At 36.5% G+C, this 15,678-nt stretch overlaps 1 protein-coding gene across 1 annotated transcript in view; it reads right to left on the bottom strand.

The window, feature by feature from the left end:
* Positions 1 to 2,148: 2,148 nt before the first annotated feature.
* Positions 2,149 to 15,678, bottom strand: part of LOC133641139 (pantothenate kinase 3-like) — a 28,394-nt gene continuing 14,864 nt past the window's right edge. Inside the window, exons 5-7 of the mRNA XM_062035024.1 lie at positions 6,481 to 6,604; positions 6,139 to 6,264; positions 2,149 to 6,073 (exon numbers count right to left, since the gene is read on the bottom strand). Coding sequence (XP_061891008.1) covers positions 6,023 to 6,073; positions 6,139 to 6,264; positions 6,481 to 6,604 — 301 coding nt within the window. The 3' untranslated portion in view covers positions 2,149 to 6,022. The remainder of the gene's footprint in view (positions 6,074 to 6,138; positions 6,265 to 6,480; positions 6,605 to 15,678) is intronic.

Here is a 15,678-nt window from a genome sequence, read left to right on the forward strand (position 1 = left end):
ATGGTACACTAAAATGTGAAACTTAGAAAAAATCCCGACTTTTTGAGTAAAGGTACACTAAAATGTCAAACTTAAAAAAAATCCCGACTTTTTGAGTAATTGTACACTAAAATGTGACACTTGGAAAAAATCCCGACATTTTGAGTAATGGTACACTAAAATGTGACACTTAGAAAAAATCCCGACTTTTTGAGTAATGGTACACTAAAATGTGACACTTAAAAAAATCCAGACATTTTGAGTAATGGTACACTAAAATGTGACACTTAGAAAAAATCCAGACTTTTTGAGTAATGGTACACTAAAATGTGACACTTAGAAAAAATCCAGACATTTTGAGTAATGGTACACTAAAATGTGACACTTAGAAAAATCCCGACTTTTTGAGTAATGGTACACTAAAATGTGACACTTAAAAAAATCCTGAGTTTTTGAGTAATGGCACACTAAAATGTGACACTTAAAAAATCCAGACATTTTGAGTAATGGTACACTAAAATGTGACACTTAAAAAAAATCCAGACATTTTGAGTAATGGTACACTAAAATGTGACACTTAGAAAAATCCCGACTTTTTCAGTAATGGTACACTAAAATGTGACACTTAGAAAAAATCCAGACATTTTGAGTAATGGTACACTAAAATGTGACACTTAAAAAAATCCCGTCTTTTTGAGTAATGGTACACTAAAATGTCAAACTTAAAAAAAAATCCCGACATTTGGAGTAATGGTACACTAAAATGTGACACTTAGAAAAAATCCCGACATTTTGAGTAATGGTACACTAAAATGTGACACTTAGAAAAAATCCCGACTTTTTGAGTAATGGTACACTAAAATGTGACACTTAGAAAAAATCCCGACTTTTTGAGTAATGGTACACTAAAATGTCAAACTTCAAAAAAATCCCGACTTTTTGAGTAATGGTACACTAAAATGTCAAACTTTAAAAAAATCCCGACTTTTTGAGTAATTGTACACTAAAATGTGACACTTGGAAAAAATCCCGACATTTTGAGTAATGGTACACTAAAATGTGACACTTAGAAAAAATCCCGACTTTTTGAGTAATGGTACACTAAAATGTGACACTTAGAAAAAATCCCGACATTTTGAGTAATGGTACACTAAAATGTGACACTTAGAAAAAATCCCGACTTTTTGAGTAATGGTACACTAAAATGTGAAACTTAGAAAAAATCCCGACTTTTTGAGTAATGGTACACTAAAATGTCAAACTTAAAAAAAATCCCGACTTTTTGAGTAATTGTACACTAAAATGTGACACTTGGAAAAAATCCCAACATTTTGAGTAATGGTACACTAAAATGTGACACTTAGAAAAAATCCCGACTTTTTGAGTAATGGTACACTAAAATGTGACACTTAAAAAAATCCAGACATTTTGAGTAATGGTACACTAAAATGTGACACTTAGAAAAATCCCGACTTTTTGAGTAATGGTACACTAAAATGTGACACTTAAAAAAATCCTGAGTTTTTGAGTAATGGCACACTAAAATGTGACACTTAAAAAATCCAGACATTTTGAGTAATGGTACACTAAAATGTGACACTTAAAAAAATCCAGACATTTTGAGTAATGGTACACTAAAATGTGACACTTAGAAAAAATCCAGACTTTTTGAGTAATGGTACACTAAAATGTGACACTTAGAAAAAATCCCGACATTTTGAGTAATGGTACACTAAAATGTGACACTTAGAAAAAATCCCGACATTTTGAGTAATGGTACACTAAAATGTCAAACTTAAAAAAAAATCCTGTCTTTTTGAGTAATAGTACACTAAAATGTGACACTTAGAAAAAAATCCCGACTTGGGGGTCCCCACATCTGCGGTCCCCCCCAAGGTTTGTCATTGTTATCCCGTTGGGTTGAGTTTTTCCTTGCCCTGATGTGGGATCTGAGCCGAGGATGTGGTTGTGGCTCGTGCAGCCCTTTGAGACACTCCCGATTAAGGGCTATATAAATAAACTTTGATTATTTTCTCTCCCCGAGGGGCCGTGTTACAAATCTTATTATAGTGCATGAATGAATGATTGTAAGACCGCATACTGGCCCCAATTATACTAATAGTGTACCTAATTAAATGTGACGACGTGAAGAAGGAATAAAACAGCATAAAAAGTCGGAACATTTATTAGGAAATAATGGCATTTCAGTGCCAAATCTGAACTAGAAATAAGAGCTTTTGTCTTTTAAAAGTCACAGTAAAAAAATGTGATTGTCGCTGCAAATAACGTGAAAGCATCAGGCAGGCACTTAACATTAGAAGATGAAAATGGAGTTAACGGGACAATGCGTGTCCATAAAACCGACACGTGTGTGTGTGTGTGTGCTTACCGTTAAATGTGCCTAACCAGTCCATAAAAAACACAAAAAAGACCGGTTGAGAAAAGACGCAGCAGCGACTTGGTAAACATCGAGATGCCGTAACCGTGGCGACCGCAGTAACATAAAACCTCATGGCGCTCGTGTCCCGGCGAGAACACAAATCCAGTGTCTGGTGGACTTCTTTTGGGTGATCCTGTTCTGTGTCCTTTGTCTTATTTGGGAGGAGGAAGTGTCATGGCTGACCTTTGTTTGCTACACTTCATCGTGATGACTGTTGTCAATCAAAGACCAGACCAGGGGTGTCCAAAGTGCACCTGGGTCAAGTTGGCCCCACAAACTTGTCCTAATCATTCATGCTGCAAAAGTGTTTGGTCTAACTATTGTAGTTTTTAAGTTATTAATGTTTTATCAATCATAAATCGACCCTAACTATGTCAAAATCTCCCCAAACTTGTTCTATTTATTTATGCTGCAAAATGTTTTGGTCTAATTATTATAGTTTTTAAATGATTAGCATGTACTTGACGTGTTATTAATCATAAATCGACCCTAACTATGTCAAAATCTCCCCAAACTTGTTCTATTTATTTATGCTGCAAAATGTTTTGGTCTAGCTGCTATAGTTTTTTAATTATTAACATGTACTTGACGGGTTATTAATCATAAATTGACCCTAACTATGTCAAAATCTCCCCAAACTTGTCCTATTTATTTATGCTGCAAAATATTTTGGTCTAATTATTATAGTTTTTAAATTATTAACATGTACTTGACGGGTTATTAATCATAACTTCACCCTATGTCAAAATCTCCCCAAACTTGTCCTATTTATTTATGCTGCAAAATGTTTTGGTCTAATTATTATAGTTTTTAAATTATTAGCATGTATTTGACGTGTTATTAATCATAAATCGACCCTAACTATGTCAAAATCTCCCCAAACTTTTCCTATTTATTTATGCTGCAAAATGTTTTGGTCTAATTATTATAGTTTTTAAATTATTAGCATGTACTTGACGTGTTATTAATCATAAATCGACCCTAACTATGTCAAAATCTCCCCAAACTTGTCCTGTTTATTTATGCTGCAAAATGTTTTGGTCTAATTATTATAGTTTTTAAATTATTAGCATGTACTTGACGTGTTATTAATCATAAATCGACCCTAACTATGTCAAAATCTCCCCAAACTTGTTCTATTTATTTATGCTGCAAAATGTTTTGGTCTAGCTACTATAGTTTTTAAATTATTAACATGTACTTGACGGGTTATTAATCATAACTTGACCCTAACTATGTCAAAATCTCCCCAAAATTGTCCTATTTATTTATGCTGCTAAATTTTTGGGTCTAACTATTATAGTTTTTAAGTTATTAACGTGTTATTAATCATAAATAAACCCTAACGTTGTAAATCTCCCCAAACTTGTCCTATTTATTTATGCTGCAAAAATTTTTGGTCTAACTATTATAGCTTTTAAATTATTAAAATGTACTTGACGGGTTATTAATCATAACTTGACCCTAACTATGTCAAAATCTCCCCAAACTTGTTCTATTTATTTATGCTGCAAAATGTTTTGGTCTAATTATTATAGTTTTTAAATTATTAGCATGTACTTGACGTGTTATTAATCATAAATCGACCCTAACTATGTCAAAATCTCCCCAAACTTGTCCTGTTTATTTATGCTGCAAAATGTTTTGGTCTAATTATTATAGTTTTTAAATTTTCACCATGTACTTGACGTGTTATTAATCATAAATCGACCCTATGTCAAAATCTCCCCAAACTTGTTCTATTTATTTATGCTGCTAAATGTTTTGGTCTAGCTACTATAGTTTTTAAATTATTAACATGTACTTGACGGGTTATTAATCATAACTTGACCCTAACTATGTCAAAATCTCCCCAAAATTGTCCTATTTATTTATGTTGCTAAATTTTTGGGTCTAACTATTATAGTTTTTAAGTTATTAACGTGTTATTAATCATAAGTAAACCCTAACATTGTAAATCTCCCCAAACTTGTCCTATTTATTTATGCTGCAAAATTTTTTGGTCTAACTATTATAGTTTTTAAATTATTAACATAAACTTGACGTGTCATTAATCATAAATCGACCCTAACTATGTCAAAATCTCCCCAAACTTGTCCCATTCGTTTGTGCTACAAAATGTTTCCATTTGTGCTTTTACTTTTTTAAAGTTACTATTTTACGGTATTAATGTGTAATTATTGTGGTAGCAATCATAACTTTTTTAAATAATTTTTGGTCAAACTATTGTAGTTTTTAAGTTATTAAATGTTTTATCGAGCTGGTTATGAATACAAATTTAACAGTCTGTGGAACGCTCTCCCTGACCACCTGAGGGCACCACAGACTGTGGATGCTTTTAAAAAAGGCTTAAAACCCCCCCCTTTTTTTTTTAAACTTTATTTATTTTTAGATATATGCATACTAGTTCTACCTATTAGGCTGTTGTAGTTTTAATTTTTATTATCCTTTTTTTTTTTTTTTTAAATACATTGTAGCACTTTTAGGTCGTTTGCTCAAAGTTCAATTTGCTCAATGCTCAACATGTTAATAGCATGACTAGACCTTATGTCAAAAATGTCCTATCCCATTCGTTTGTGCTGCAAAAATTTTCATTTGCACTTTTACGGTTTTTAAGTTAACATTTTATGGTATTAACGTGTAATTAATGTGGTATTAATCATAACTAGACATCTACTATGCCAATAACTCCCCAACTTGTCCTATTCATTTGTGCTGGAAAAAACTTATTTTTTGCCGTTACGGTTTTTAAGTTAACATTTTTTTAAATCTTCTTATCCCGTTCGTTTGTGCTGCAAAATTTTTTCCATTTTTGCTTTTACTTTTTTTAAGTTACTATTTTACAGTACTAATGTGTAAATTATTGTGGTAGCAACATTTTTGGTCAAGCTATTATAGTTTTTAAGTCATGCAATGTTTTATGGAGTTGGTTATGAATACAAATTTAACAGTCTGTGGAACGCTCTCCCTGACCACCTGAGGGCACCACAGACTGTGGATGCTTTAAAAAATAAAAATAAAAAAATAAAAAAAAAGGCTTAAAAACCCTTCTTTTAAAAATTTTTTTTTTTTTTTTAGATATATGCAGTTCTAGCTATTAGGCTATTCTAGTTTTTATTTCTTTTTTTTTATACACAGTAGCACTTTGAGGTTGTTTGCTCAATGTAAAGTGATTTTTAGAAATAAAATCTATTATTATTATTATTATAATAACTATAATAGTTTAGTTTTTTTTGCAGCACAAACGTATAGGACAGGTTTGGGGAGATGTTGACATAGTAGTTATGATTAATAACATGTTAAAAACTATAATTGTGCAGCATTAACGAGTGAGACAAGTTTGGGTAAAAATCTAATGAATGATTAGCGCCATGATATTACATTAATTTGCATTGCCACCTGTAATAACTTAGCATATTTCCACCTACAGTGGATTCCTTTTAGCATCTTTAATATACAAATTGCATCAACGTGGACCTCGTGCTTCTGGCTGGGAAACGTTTGGACACCCCTGCCAGGGAGCGGGACGTGGGTCACCTTTTCCCTCATGACTGTGGACCATAAGGAGTAAAGTGCTGGTTGGAGGACCTTCTTCCAGATGCCTCAGGACGGATGCAGCAGCTCCAGGAGTGCTCCCACGGCTCCAAAGTAACCCTAGAGACGAAGCGCAGACCAGTGAGGCGTCACCAAGGGAACGTCTGGGCAGCCATGTTGCTCACCTCATGGCGCAGGAAGAGAGCCTTGAGTTGACCTTTGGACCAGTAGTCCATGGCGTAGGCCAGCAGCTTCATGGAGAGCGTGTTGACTCTCAGGAAGTTCCCCACAAACACCACACGCTCGATGTTCTTCAACGGCGAGACAGTGGTTATTAAGCTCCGCCCATTTGTACATGACTTAAGTTGTAAGAAGTTCCTGGGCGTGGCTCATCTCCTGGCGCTTTCATAGCCCTGTACAATGCTGCTTGATCTAGACGCCACAAGGCAGCACAGTAAAGAGGCTGAACGCGCGCGGAACAACGCCGTTCCGTGTCCCGCCGGTTGGTGTCCCAGACGCCCACTGACCTCGTTGAGCGCGCACATCCTGGTGATGGAGCCGATGTTGTTGGTGATGGTGACCAGCGTCGCTCGGGCCAGGTCCTCCTTGGACACGGACTCCCGCTTGTCTTTGGACATCATGTTGCCGAAACTGGCGGGACAAAAGCCAACTAAAATGAAACGCCACTTCTACGATTGGATGCTGATTCAGCTGTGAAAGTCGTGCGTGTTACATTTGCTGACTGAGCAGTTTTCCTCATAATGCAAGCTTTTTGACTCAGGGGACACATTGTGTTCAAATATTTCATGTAATGTGACCTGCATATTAAAGGCCTACTGAAAGCCACTACTAGCGACCACGCAGTCTGATAGTTTATATATCAATGATGAAATCTTAAAGGCCTACTGAAATGAATTTTTTTTATTTAAACGGGGATAGCAGATCTATTCTATGTGTCATACTTGATCATTTCGCGATATTGCCATATTTTTGCTGAAAGGATTTAGTATAGAACAACGACGATAAAGATTGCAACTTTTGGTATCTGATAAAAAAAAGGCTTGCACCTACCGGAAGTAGCGTGACGTAGTCAGTTGAACATATACGCAAAGTTCCCTATTGTTTACAATGATGGCCGCATGAAGTGAGAGAGATTCGGACCGAGAAAGCGACAATTTCCCCATTAATTTGAGCGAGGATGAAAGATTTGTGGATGAGTAAAGTGCAAGTGAAGGACTAGTGGGGAGTTGAAGCTATTCAGATAGGGAAGATGCTGTGAGAGCCGGGGGTGACCTGATATTCAGCTGGGAATGACTACAACAGTAAATAAACACAAGACATATATATACTCTATTAGCCACAACACAACCAGGCTTATATTTAATATGCCACAAATTAATCCTGCATAAAAACACCTGCGTGTTTGTTATGCTAGCTCCTAGCTCCTCTGCTAGCTCCTAGCTCCATAGAACACGCCAATACAATTCAAACACCTGATCAACACACACAATCACTCAGCCCAAAAGACCGTTTACCTAACCCAAGGTTCATAAAGCTTATATATTTTTAAAAAGTTACGTACGTGACGCGCACATACGGTCAAGTTATCGAATGTTTAGCAGCCAAGGCTGCATACTCACGGTACCTGATATTCAGCTGGGAATGACTACAACAGTAAATAAACACAAGACATATATATACTCTATTAGCCACAACACAACCAGGCTTATATTTAATATGCCACAAATTAATCCTGCATAATAACACCTGCGTGTTTGTTATGCTAGCTCCTAGCTCCTCTGCTAGCTCCTAGCTCCATAGAACACGCCAATACAATTCAAACACCCGATCAACACACACAATCACTCAGCCCAAAAGACCGTTCACCTAACCCAAGGTTCATAAAGCTTATATATTTTTAAAAAGTTACGTACGTGACGCGCACGTACGGTACGGTACGTGTTATGCTAGCTCCTAGCTCCTCTGCTAGCTCCTAGCTCCATAGAACACGCCAATACAATTCAAACACATGATCAACACACACAATCACTCAGCCCAAAAGACCGTTCACCTAACCCAAGGTTCATAAAGCTTATATATTTTAAAAAAGTTACGTACATACGCAAAAAAAAGCCAAAGCTGCATACTCACAGTAGCACGTCTGCGTCTTTGTCATCCAAATCAAAGTAATCCTGGTAAGAGTCTGTGTTGTCCCAGTTCTCTACAGGCGTCTGTGTATCCAAATCAAAAGTCCTCCTGGTTAGAGTCTCTGTTATCCGAGTTCTTCCATCTTGACTGCATCTTTCGGGAATGTAAACAAAGAAGCGCCGGCTGTGTACTGTTGTGGCTGACTACGTTCGAAAAATACGTCCATTTCGCACCGACAACTTTCTTCTTTGCTTGCTCGGCTTCCTTCTCCATAATGCAATGAACATGATTGAAACAGATTCACGAACACAGATGTCCAGAATACTGTGGAATTATGAAATGAAAACAGAGCTTTTTCGTATCGGCTTCAATGTGGAAGGCATACCCGTGTTCGCCGGGCTACGTCACACGCATACGTCACACGCAGAGGCGTTTCGAACCGGAAGTTTAGCGGCAAATTTAAAATGTCACTTTATAAGTTAACCCGGCCGTATTGGCATGTGTTATAATGTTAAGATTTCATCATTGATATATAAACTATCAGACTGCGTGGTCGGTAGTAGTGGGTTTCAGTAGGCCTTTAACATTGCAACACATGCCAATACGGCCGGGTTAACTTATAAAGTGACATTTAAAACTTCCCGGGAAATATCCGGCTGAAACATCGCGGTATGATGACGTATGCGCGTGACGAAGTCCGAGTAACGGAAGTTATGGTACCCGTAGAATCCTATACAAAAAGCTCTGTTTTCATTTCATAATTCCACAGTATTCTGGACATCTTTTGCAATTTTTTAAATGAACAATGAAGGCTGCAAAGAAGACAGTTGTAGGTGGGATCGGTGTATTAGCAGCGGACTACAGCAACACAACCAGGAGGACTTTGTTGGAGCGCTAGCCGCGCTAGCCGCCGACCTTACCTTGACTTCCTACGTCTCCGGGCCGCCAAACGCATCGGGTGAAGTCCTTCGTCCTTCTGCCGATCGCTGGAACGCAGGTGAGCACGGGTGTTGATGAGCAAATGAGGGCTGGCTGACGTAGGTGGAGAGCTAATGTTTTTAGCATAGCTCTGTGCAGTCCGGTTGCTAAGTTAGCTTCAATGGCGTCGTTAGCAACAGCATTGTTAACCTTCGCCAGCCTGGAAAGCATTAACCGTGTATTTACACGTCCACGGTTTAATAGTATTGTTGATTTTCTATCTATCCTTCCAGTCAGGGGTTTATTTCTTTTGTTTCTATATGCAGTTAAAGCACGATGCTATCACGTTAGCTCGTAGCGAAAGCATTTCGCCGATGCATTGTCGTGGAGATAAAAGGCACTGAATGTCCATTTCGCGTTCTCGACTCTCATTTTCAAGAGGATATAGTATCCCAGGTGGTTTAAAATACAAATCTGTGATCTACAATAGAAAAAGGAGAGAGTGTGGAATCCAATGAGCCAGCTTGTACCTAAGTTACGGTCAGAGCGAAAAAAAGATACGTCCATCACTGCCTCTCAAGTCCTTCACTGTAACGTTCCTCATCTACGAATCTTTCATCCTCGCTCAAATTAATGGGGTAATCATCACTTTCTCGGTCCGAATCTCTCTCGCTCCATTTTAAACAACGGGGAATTGTGAGGAATACTAGCTCCTGTGACGTCACGCTACTTCCGCTACAGGAAAGGCTTTTTTTTTATCAGCGAGCAAAAGTTGCGAACTTTATCGTCGATTTTCTCTACTAAATCCTTTCAGCAAAAATATGGCAATATCGCGAAATGATCAAGTATGACACATAAAATGGATCTGCTATTCCCGTTTAAATAAAAAAAAATCATTTCAGTAGGCCTTTAACAGACTATTAGCGATATAGGGTTGTCCTGATACCAATATTTTGGTACCGGTACCAAAATGTATTTCGATACTTTTCTAAATAAAAGGGGACCACAAAAAAATGTCATTTTTGTCTTTATTTGAACAAAAAATCTTAGGGTACATGAAGCATATGTTTATTATTGTAATTTAGTCCTTAAATAAAATAGTGAACATACTAGACAACTTGTCTTTTAGTAGTAAGTAAACCAGGCATGTGATTTGACCACAATGAAAAAGACTGAAAAAATTTCCGGGGGTCTGGGGGCCAGCTCCTGGTTTTTCACCAATTTAACGTGCTAAAATTAACAAAGACAGCACCATTTGAAGAAAATATTTTAGTGTTTAAAGACATGAAAACATCATTAATAAAACATACATAACCCAATGATCCTAATGAATCACTGTATATGGTTCAGCCCCAACAGTATTTAGTCACTAATATTTACATCTTGTGTTCATTTCACATCCACAGGTGTCACATTGATCAGTGTTATTATCTACAGTTTATTTACAGTATTACCACATTACTTCAGTTCATGTAATGTAATTTAATGTAAACATTTCATTTTCGCCAAAATAGGATATACATTTATGAAAATAATTAAACATGTTTAGTATTGTTTACTCATATTTGAAAATAGGAAATAATAATAATGTGAGGACACTGACTTATTGCACGAAACAAGTGTGAAAATATTGACCTTCAAGATTGTTACACCACTGACAATAGTTTCAACAGACTACAAAAGAACATAATATTACAAAATAGCATTATATGCAAATTTATTTCAAATAAATTGTTAACTGGAATCAATAATGCGACTCTTTGATAGGGATGATACTCGAAACCGGTTTTCCCGGTTGTTTGATAAGAAAAGAACCGAGTCCTCGGACTCGAATCCCTTTTTGAGAACCAGTACCCGTTATCGAGACCACTATAGTAAAACAAAAGAGTTGATTCTTTATTCGAATCCCGTCCCGACCAGAAATGCTCCGTGGGACATCACAATAAATGACGTCACGTAGCTCAGTCATTAGGCTCAGATAGCGAAATCAGGAAAACAATGGACGGGAAAAAGCGCTCCAAGGTGTAATAAAGTTCAAAACAAAAGCTATAATCCATCGAATAACTTTACTGAGAGATTTGAGCAGGGTAAAACACATGACGAACACTTTTACGACCAACCGGAAACATAGCAACCAGGCTAGCAACGCACCTCCTTTACGGCAGCTGTCACAACGTTCTTAAAACAACCGCAGCACATACATATATATACAACATATCTCCCTTTTTTAACTTTTGTTTTTCTTTCCTTGTAAACGTTACAAAATCACACTGTAGATGTGTTGTCGGTCTAATTATAAATAATGCAGACGAGGCGTGTTGGCTGAGTTCTTGACGTTTACTTTCACAGCGTGGCAACATGCAACACTTTTCGGGGCTACCGCGCATGCTCGTAACTCCCGTTGCATGCTGGGTAGTGTAGTTGTTATATTCTCTAGCTCATAACATTTTTCCCCCAAAAAGAAATAATGTTAACTCAATAAAGTGTATTTCTTTTTTTAGCTTTCACTTTTCATTTATTAGCATTGTAACCACATTTGCAAACAACTTTTCTCTTCATAGAATGTTCTTTCAATAAAGAAAAAAAGTGCAAAAATGTCAAAGCATCATAACAAAAAGTTATGTCAAATAGCAGCAGAAGTGCACTTTTTGGAGAGCTGTATTATTTTCAGTTTTGTGCCCAAGGGACTGATTTTATTTAACACTATATTATTATTTATACACCTATAGTGATCACAGAGACAGCTTGTTTTTGTGTTACTGTATATATTTGTTTCTCTGAAAAATCCCACTTAATATACTTTGGGTAACAACAGTCAATATTTATTTATTTTTATTTAATTTTTTTAGGTGGGTAACAGTCAATATTTATTTATTTATAAGATTTTATTTTTTTATTATATAATAAAAGTGAGCTTTTGTTAAACCAAATATTGTGTGTTTTTTTCCATATACAACAACCTATCTGGACTCCATAAGAGAATCGATAAGGAATCGGTTCGATAAGAGGATTCGATAATAGGCTCGAACTCGATAATTCCTTATCAAACATCATCCCTACTCTTTGAATTTCTGTAATTTCATAATATATTTTCACGTGGCTTTTTATTTTTAGAAAACCCCATTTATATTTCGCAAAGCAATAATTGGTTAATATTTCAAACAAACGTGCGTATTTCGCAAGCAAATATTTTTTAGCTTACCTCATTATTAACAACCCTGTCTGCAACTGAAGTGGGCGGATCTTTCCTCTCCATGTCTACGGCAGTTTAAACAACAGATGAAGTCCGTAAGGTTTGCTCACTTTCGGTTGACATCCAAAAGTACCAGCTAGTGAAAAGTTGGTTTTCCTTGCTTCAAGTTGTTTCGTATGTTTTTGGCGTTTCGCATGTACTTCCAAAGCCTTGAAACCTCGCGATCCATAGTCAATATTATCATGACACCACGTGCACAAAACCTTTCCGGGACGATCGATTTTCCGAATAAAATCACCGAACAAAGTCGTAACTTCCTTCTTCCCAACAGTATCAGTGATTTCCCTTTCCATCCAGTCCCATCGGAACTTATTTTTGACATGTTTATCCATTTCTTTTACTCGTAAAGCGTCCTTTCTCTCGAGAACCGACATTGTTTACATATGGAAAATGGCCGTAGTAACCATTATGAATGATGACGTTTTAAACGTCATCATTCATAACAGATGTCCTGATTGGTCACAAGGAACATATCGACCAATCGACTACGGCGTAATATAAACTACGTCTCGAATCTTGATTTAGGGTCGGAAAAAAAAACGGAAGATAATTTTTATTTTTTCCCCCCGAGATTAAAAAAGACGGAATTCCGACTTTAGACGGAAAAATCACATGCCTGGTAAACAAACAAAGACTCCTAATTAGTCTGCTCACGTATGCAGTAACATATTGTGTCATTTATACACCTATTATTTTGTACACATTATGAGGGACAAACTGTAAAAATGGATTATTAATCTACTTGTTCATTTACTGTTAATATCTGCTTATTTTCTGTTTCAACATGTTCTATCTACACTTCTGTTCAAATGTAATAATCACTTATTCTTCTCTTCTTTGATACTTTACATACCACACATTTAGGTATCGATCCGATACCAAGTAGTTGCAGGATCGTACATTGGTCATATTCAAAGTCCTCATGTGTCCAGGGACGTATTTACTGACTTTATAAACATAATATGAATTTTTTCAAAAGGAAAAAAGATTTTGTGATGCTAAAAAATATCGATGTAATCATAGTAGCATCGACTAGATACACTATTGTACTTGGTATCATTACAGTGGATGTCAGGTGTAGATCCACCCATGGCATTTGTTTACATTGTGACGCCGGCGAGCTATTGTATCCTCCTACGGTGTGTAGTGAAGCATGTTTAGCTATTCCTCGTCCTCCAGTGATAATGCTACTTGTAATAAACTTACTTTGTCACCATGGAGGCAAGGATTAGGGATTTAGAAGTAGCTAAAACACTGCTGACTGCGGATGGATGTTAGCTCTTAAAGCACCTCTTCCTAAAGGTGTTTCAGTGTTATAACTTCACCTTTATCTTTACTTTTTACACCAAAATGCGTCCGTCCTCCCTTTTCTGTCTACACACTGTGTCTGCTTGTAAGTACTCTGTGTGTGTGCGCTGCCCAACATGCTACTCTGCTCGTAAAACCAGCAATGTCACCACGTGACGACACGCTGTCATGCCCGGGAGCTGGTACTTTTCAAACAGAGTATAGTACCGTTTTTTTATTCATTAGTACCGCGATACTACACTAGTACAACACTATAGCGATATCGTTACTATAAGCACTGAAGCGGCGGCGTGATCGCAGAGAGCCGACTAGCTCTGAGTTGGTGAAAGTTCATTCTAGACCAGAGGTTCTTAAACTTTTTTTCACCAAGTATCACCTCAGAAAACACTCAGCTCTCCTAGTACCACCTTAATGACCACACTAAAATACTAGTAGGCCTAAGTATTCATTATAAACAAGACGTTTTATTTAACAAGTATATTTAATATTTTTGGCCACCGTTTGAACAGTAACACTGTGTTTGTGTTTTTTAATCAAGTGATTCTTTGACAAAAACTGTTCTATGGTTCTTTAATGGACAAGTTTGCATAATGGTGTATGTAGAATTAGCAATTATCGTTTGACTAGTTGACTAATCGAAAAAAATAAGCAGTCAACTGTTGAAATAATGGTTAGTTGCAGCCCTACTTCCAATATCTACTCCTCATTTTGTAATACTTTCCACAGATTTGACTATTTATGTTAGGGTTGGGTTGATAAAACAATGTCAATATACATCACGATAAACATGTCATCAATATTGACGTAAAATGCGTTCAATAACAATATTTTTTTTTGGTTAGAACAAACCGGAAAGAATGCAGTAAGCTAGCAAAACAGGAAGTGACCAGTGAGCAATGGGCAGATTTCCCCCCCTGCACCATGACTAGGGAGGGTTGTTTGGATTGGGTCATATAAGTAAATACTGTACACAAGAATATCCACAAAGTTCAATGAGCAGGGTGTGTTGTGTGTGACCATGTTTGTTGAAATTTGGGGCTGCCGGATTTTTTTTCCCCTGCACCATGACTAGGGAGGGTTGTTTGGATTGGGTCATATAAGTAAATGCTGTACACAATAATATCCACAAAGTTCAATGAGCAGGGTCATAGTTTGGACCAATATAAAAAGCCAATATGACCAATATAAAACCTATATTGTGATACTTTTTGGTAAATTAATTTACAAGGGTGTAATTTTGATTTATTTTTTGCTGAGGGACAAGCGGTAGAAAATGGATGGATGGATTGGACCTTTTTAAAAAAAATAATATCCACAAAATTCAATGAGCAGGATGTGTTATGTGTGACCATGTTTGTTGAAATTTGTGCTGGTGTTTTTTTTTCTTCTTCCTGCACCATGACTAGGGAGGGTTGTTTGGATTGGGTCATATAAGTCAATACTGTACACAATAGTATCCACAAAGTTCAATTTGACCAATTTAAAACCTATATTGTGATACTTTTTGGTAAATGGATTTAAACCGGTTTAATTTTGATTTATTTTTTACAAAAGGGACAAGCGGTAGAAAATGGATGGTTGGATTGGGCGTTTTTTTGTTATAATATCCACCAAATTCAATGAGCAGGGTGTGTTGTGTGTGACCATGTTTGTTGAAATTTTGGACTGGTGGATTTTTTTTTCTGCACCATGACTAGGGAGGGTTGTTTGGATTGGGTCATATAAGTCAATACTGTACACAATAATATCCACAAAGTTACATTTGACCAATATAAAAAACAATATGACCAATATAAAACCTATATTGTGATACTTTTTGGTAAATGGATTTAAACCGGTTTAATTTTCATTTATTTTTTATAGAGGGACAAGCGGTAGTAAATGGATGGATTGAGCGTTTTTTTGTTATAATATCCACAAAATTCAGTGAGCAGGATGTGTTGTGTGTGACCATGTTTGTTGAAATTTTGGGCTGGTGGATTTTTTTTTCCCTGCACCATGACTAGGGAGGGTTGTTTGGATTGGGTCATATAAGTCAATACTGTACACAATAGTATCCACAAAGTTCAATTTGACCAATTTAAAACCTATATTGTGA

This window comes from Entelurus aequoreus, linkage group LG23, assembly GCF_033978785.1.
Source record: "Entelurus aequoreus isolate RoL-2023_Sb linkage group LG23, RoL_Eaeq_v1.1, whole genome shotgun sequence".
NCBI lineage: Eukaryota > Metazoa > Chordata > Actinopteri > Syngnathiformes > Syngnathidae > Entelurus > Entelurus aequoreus.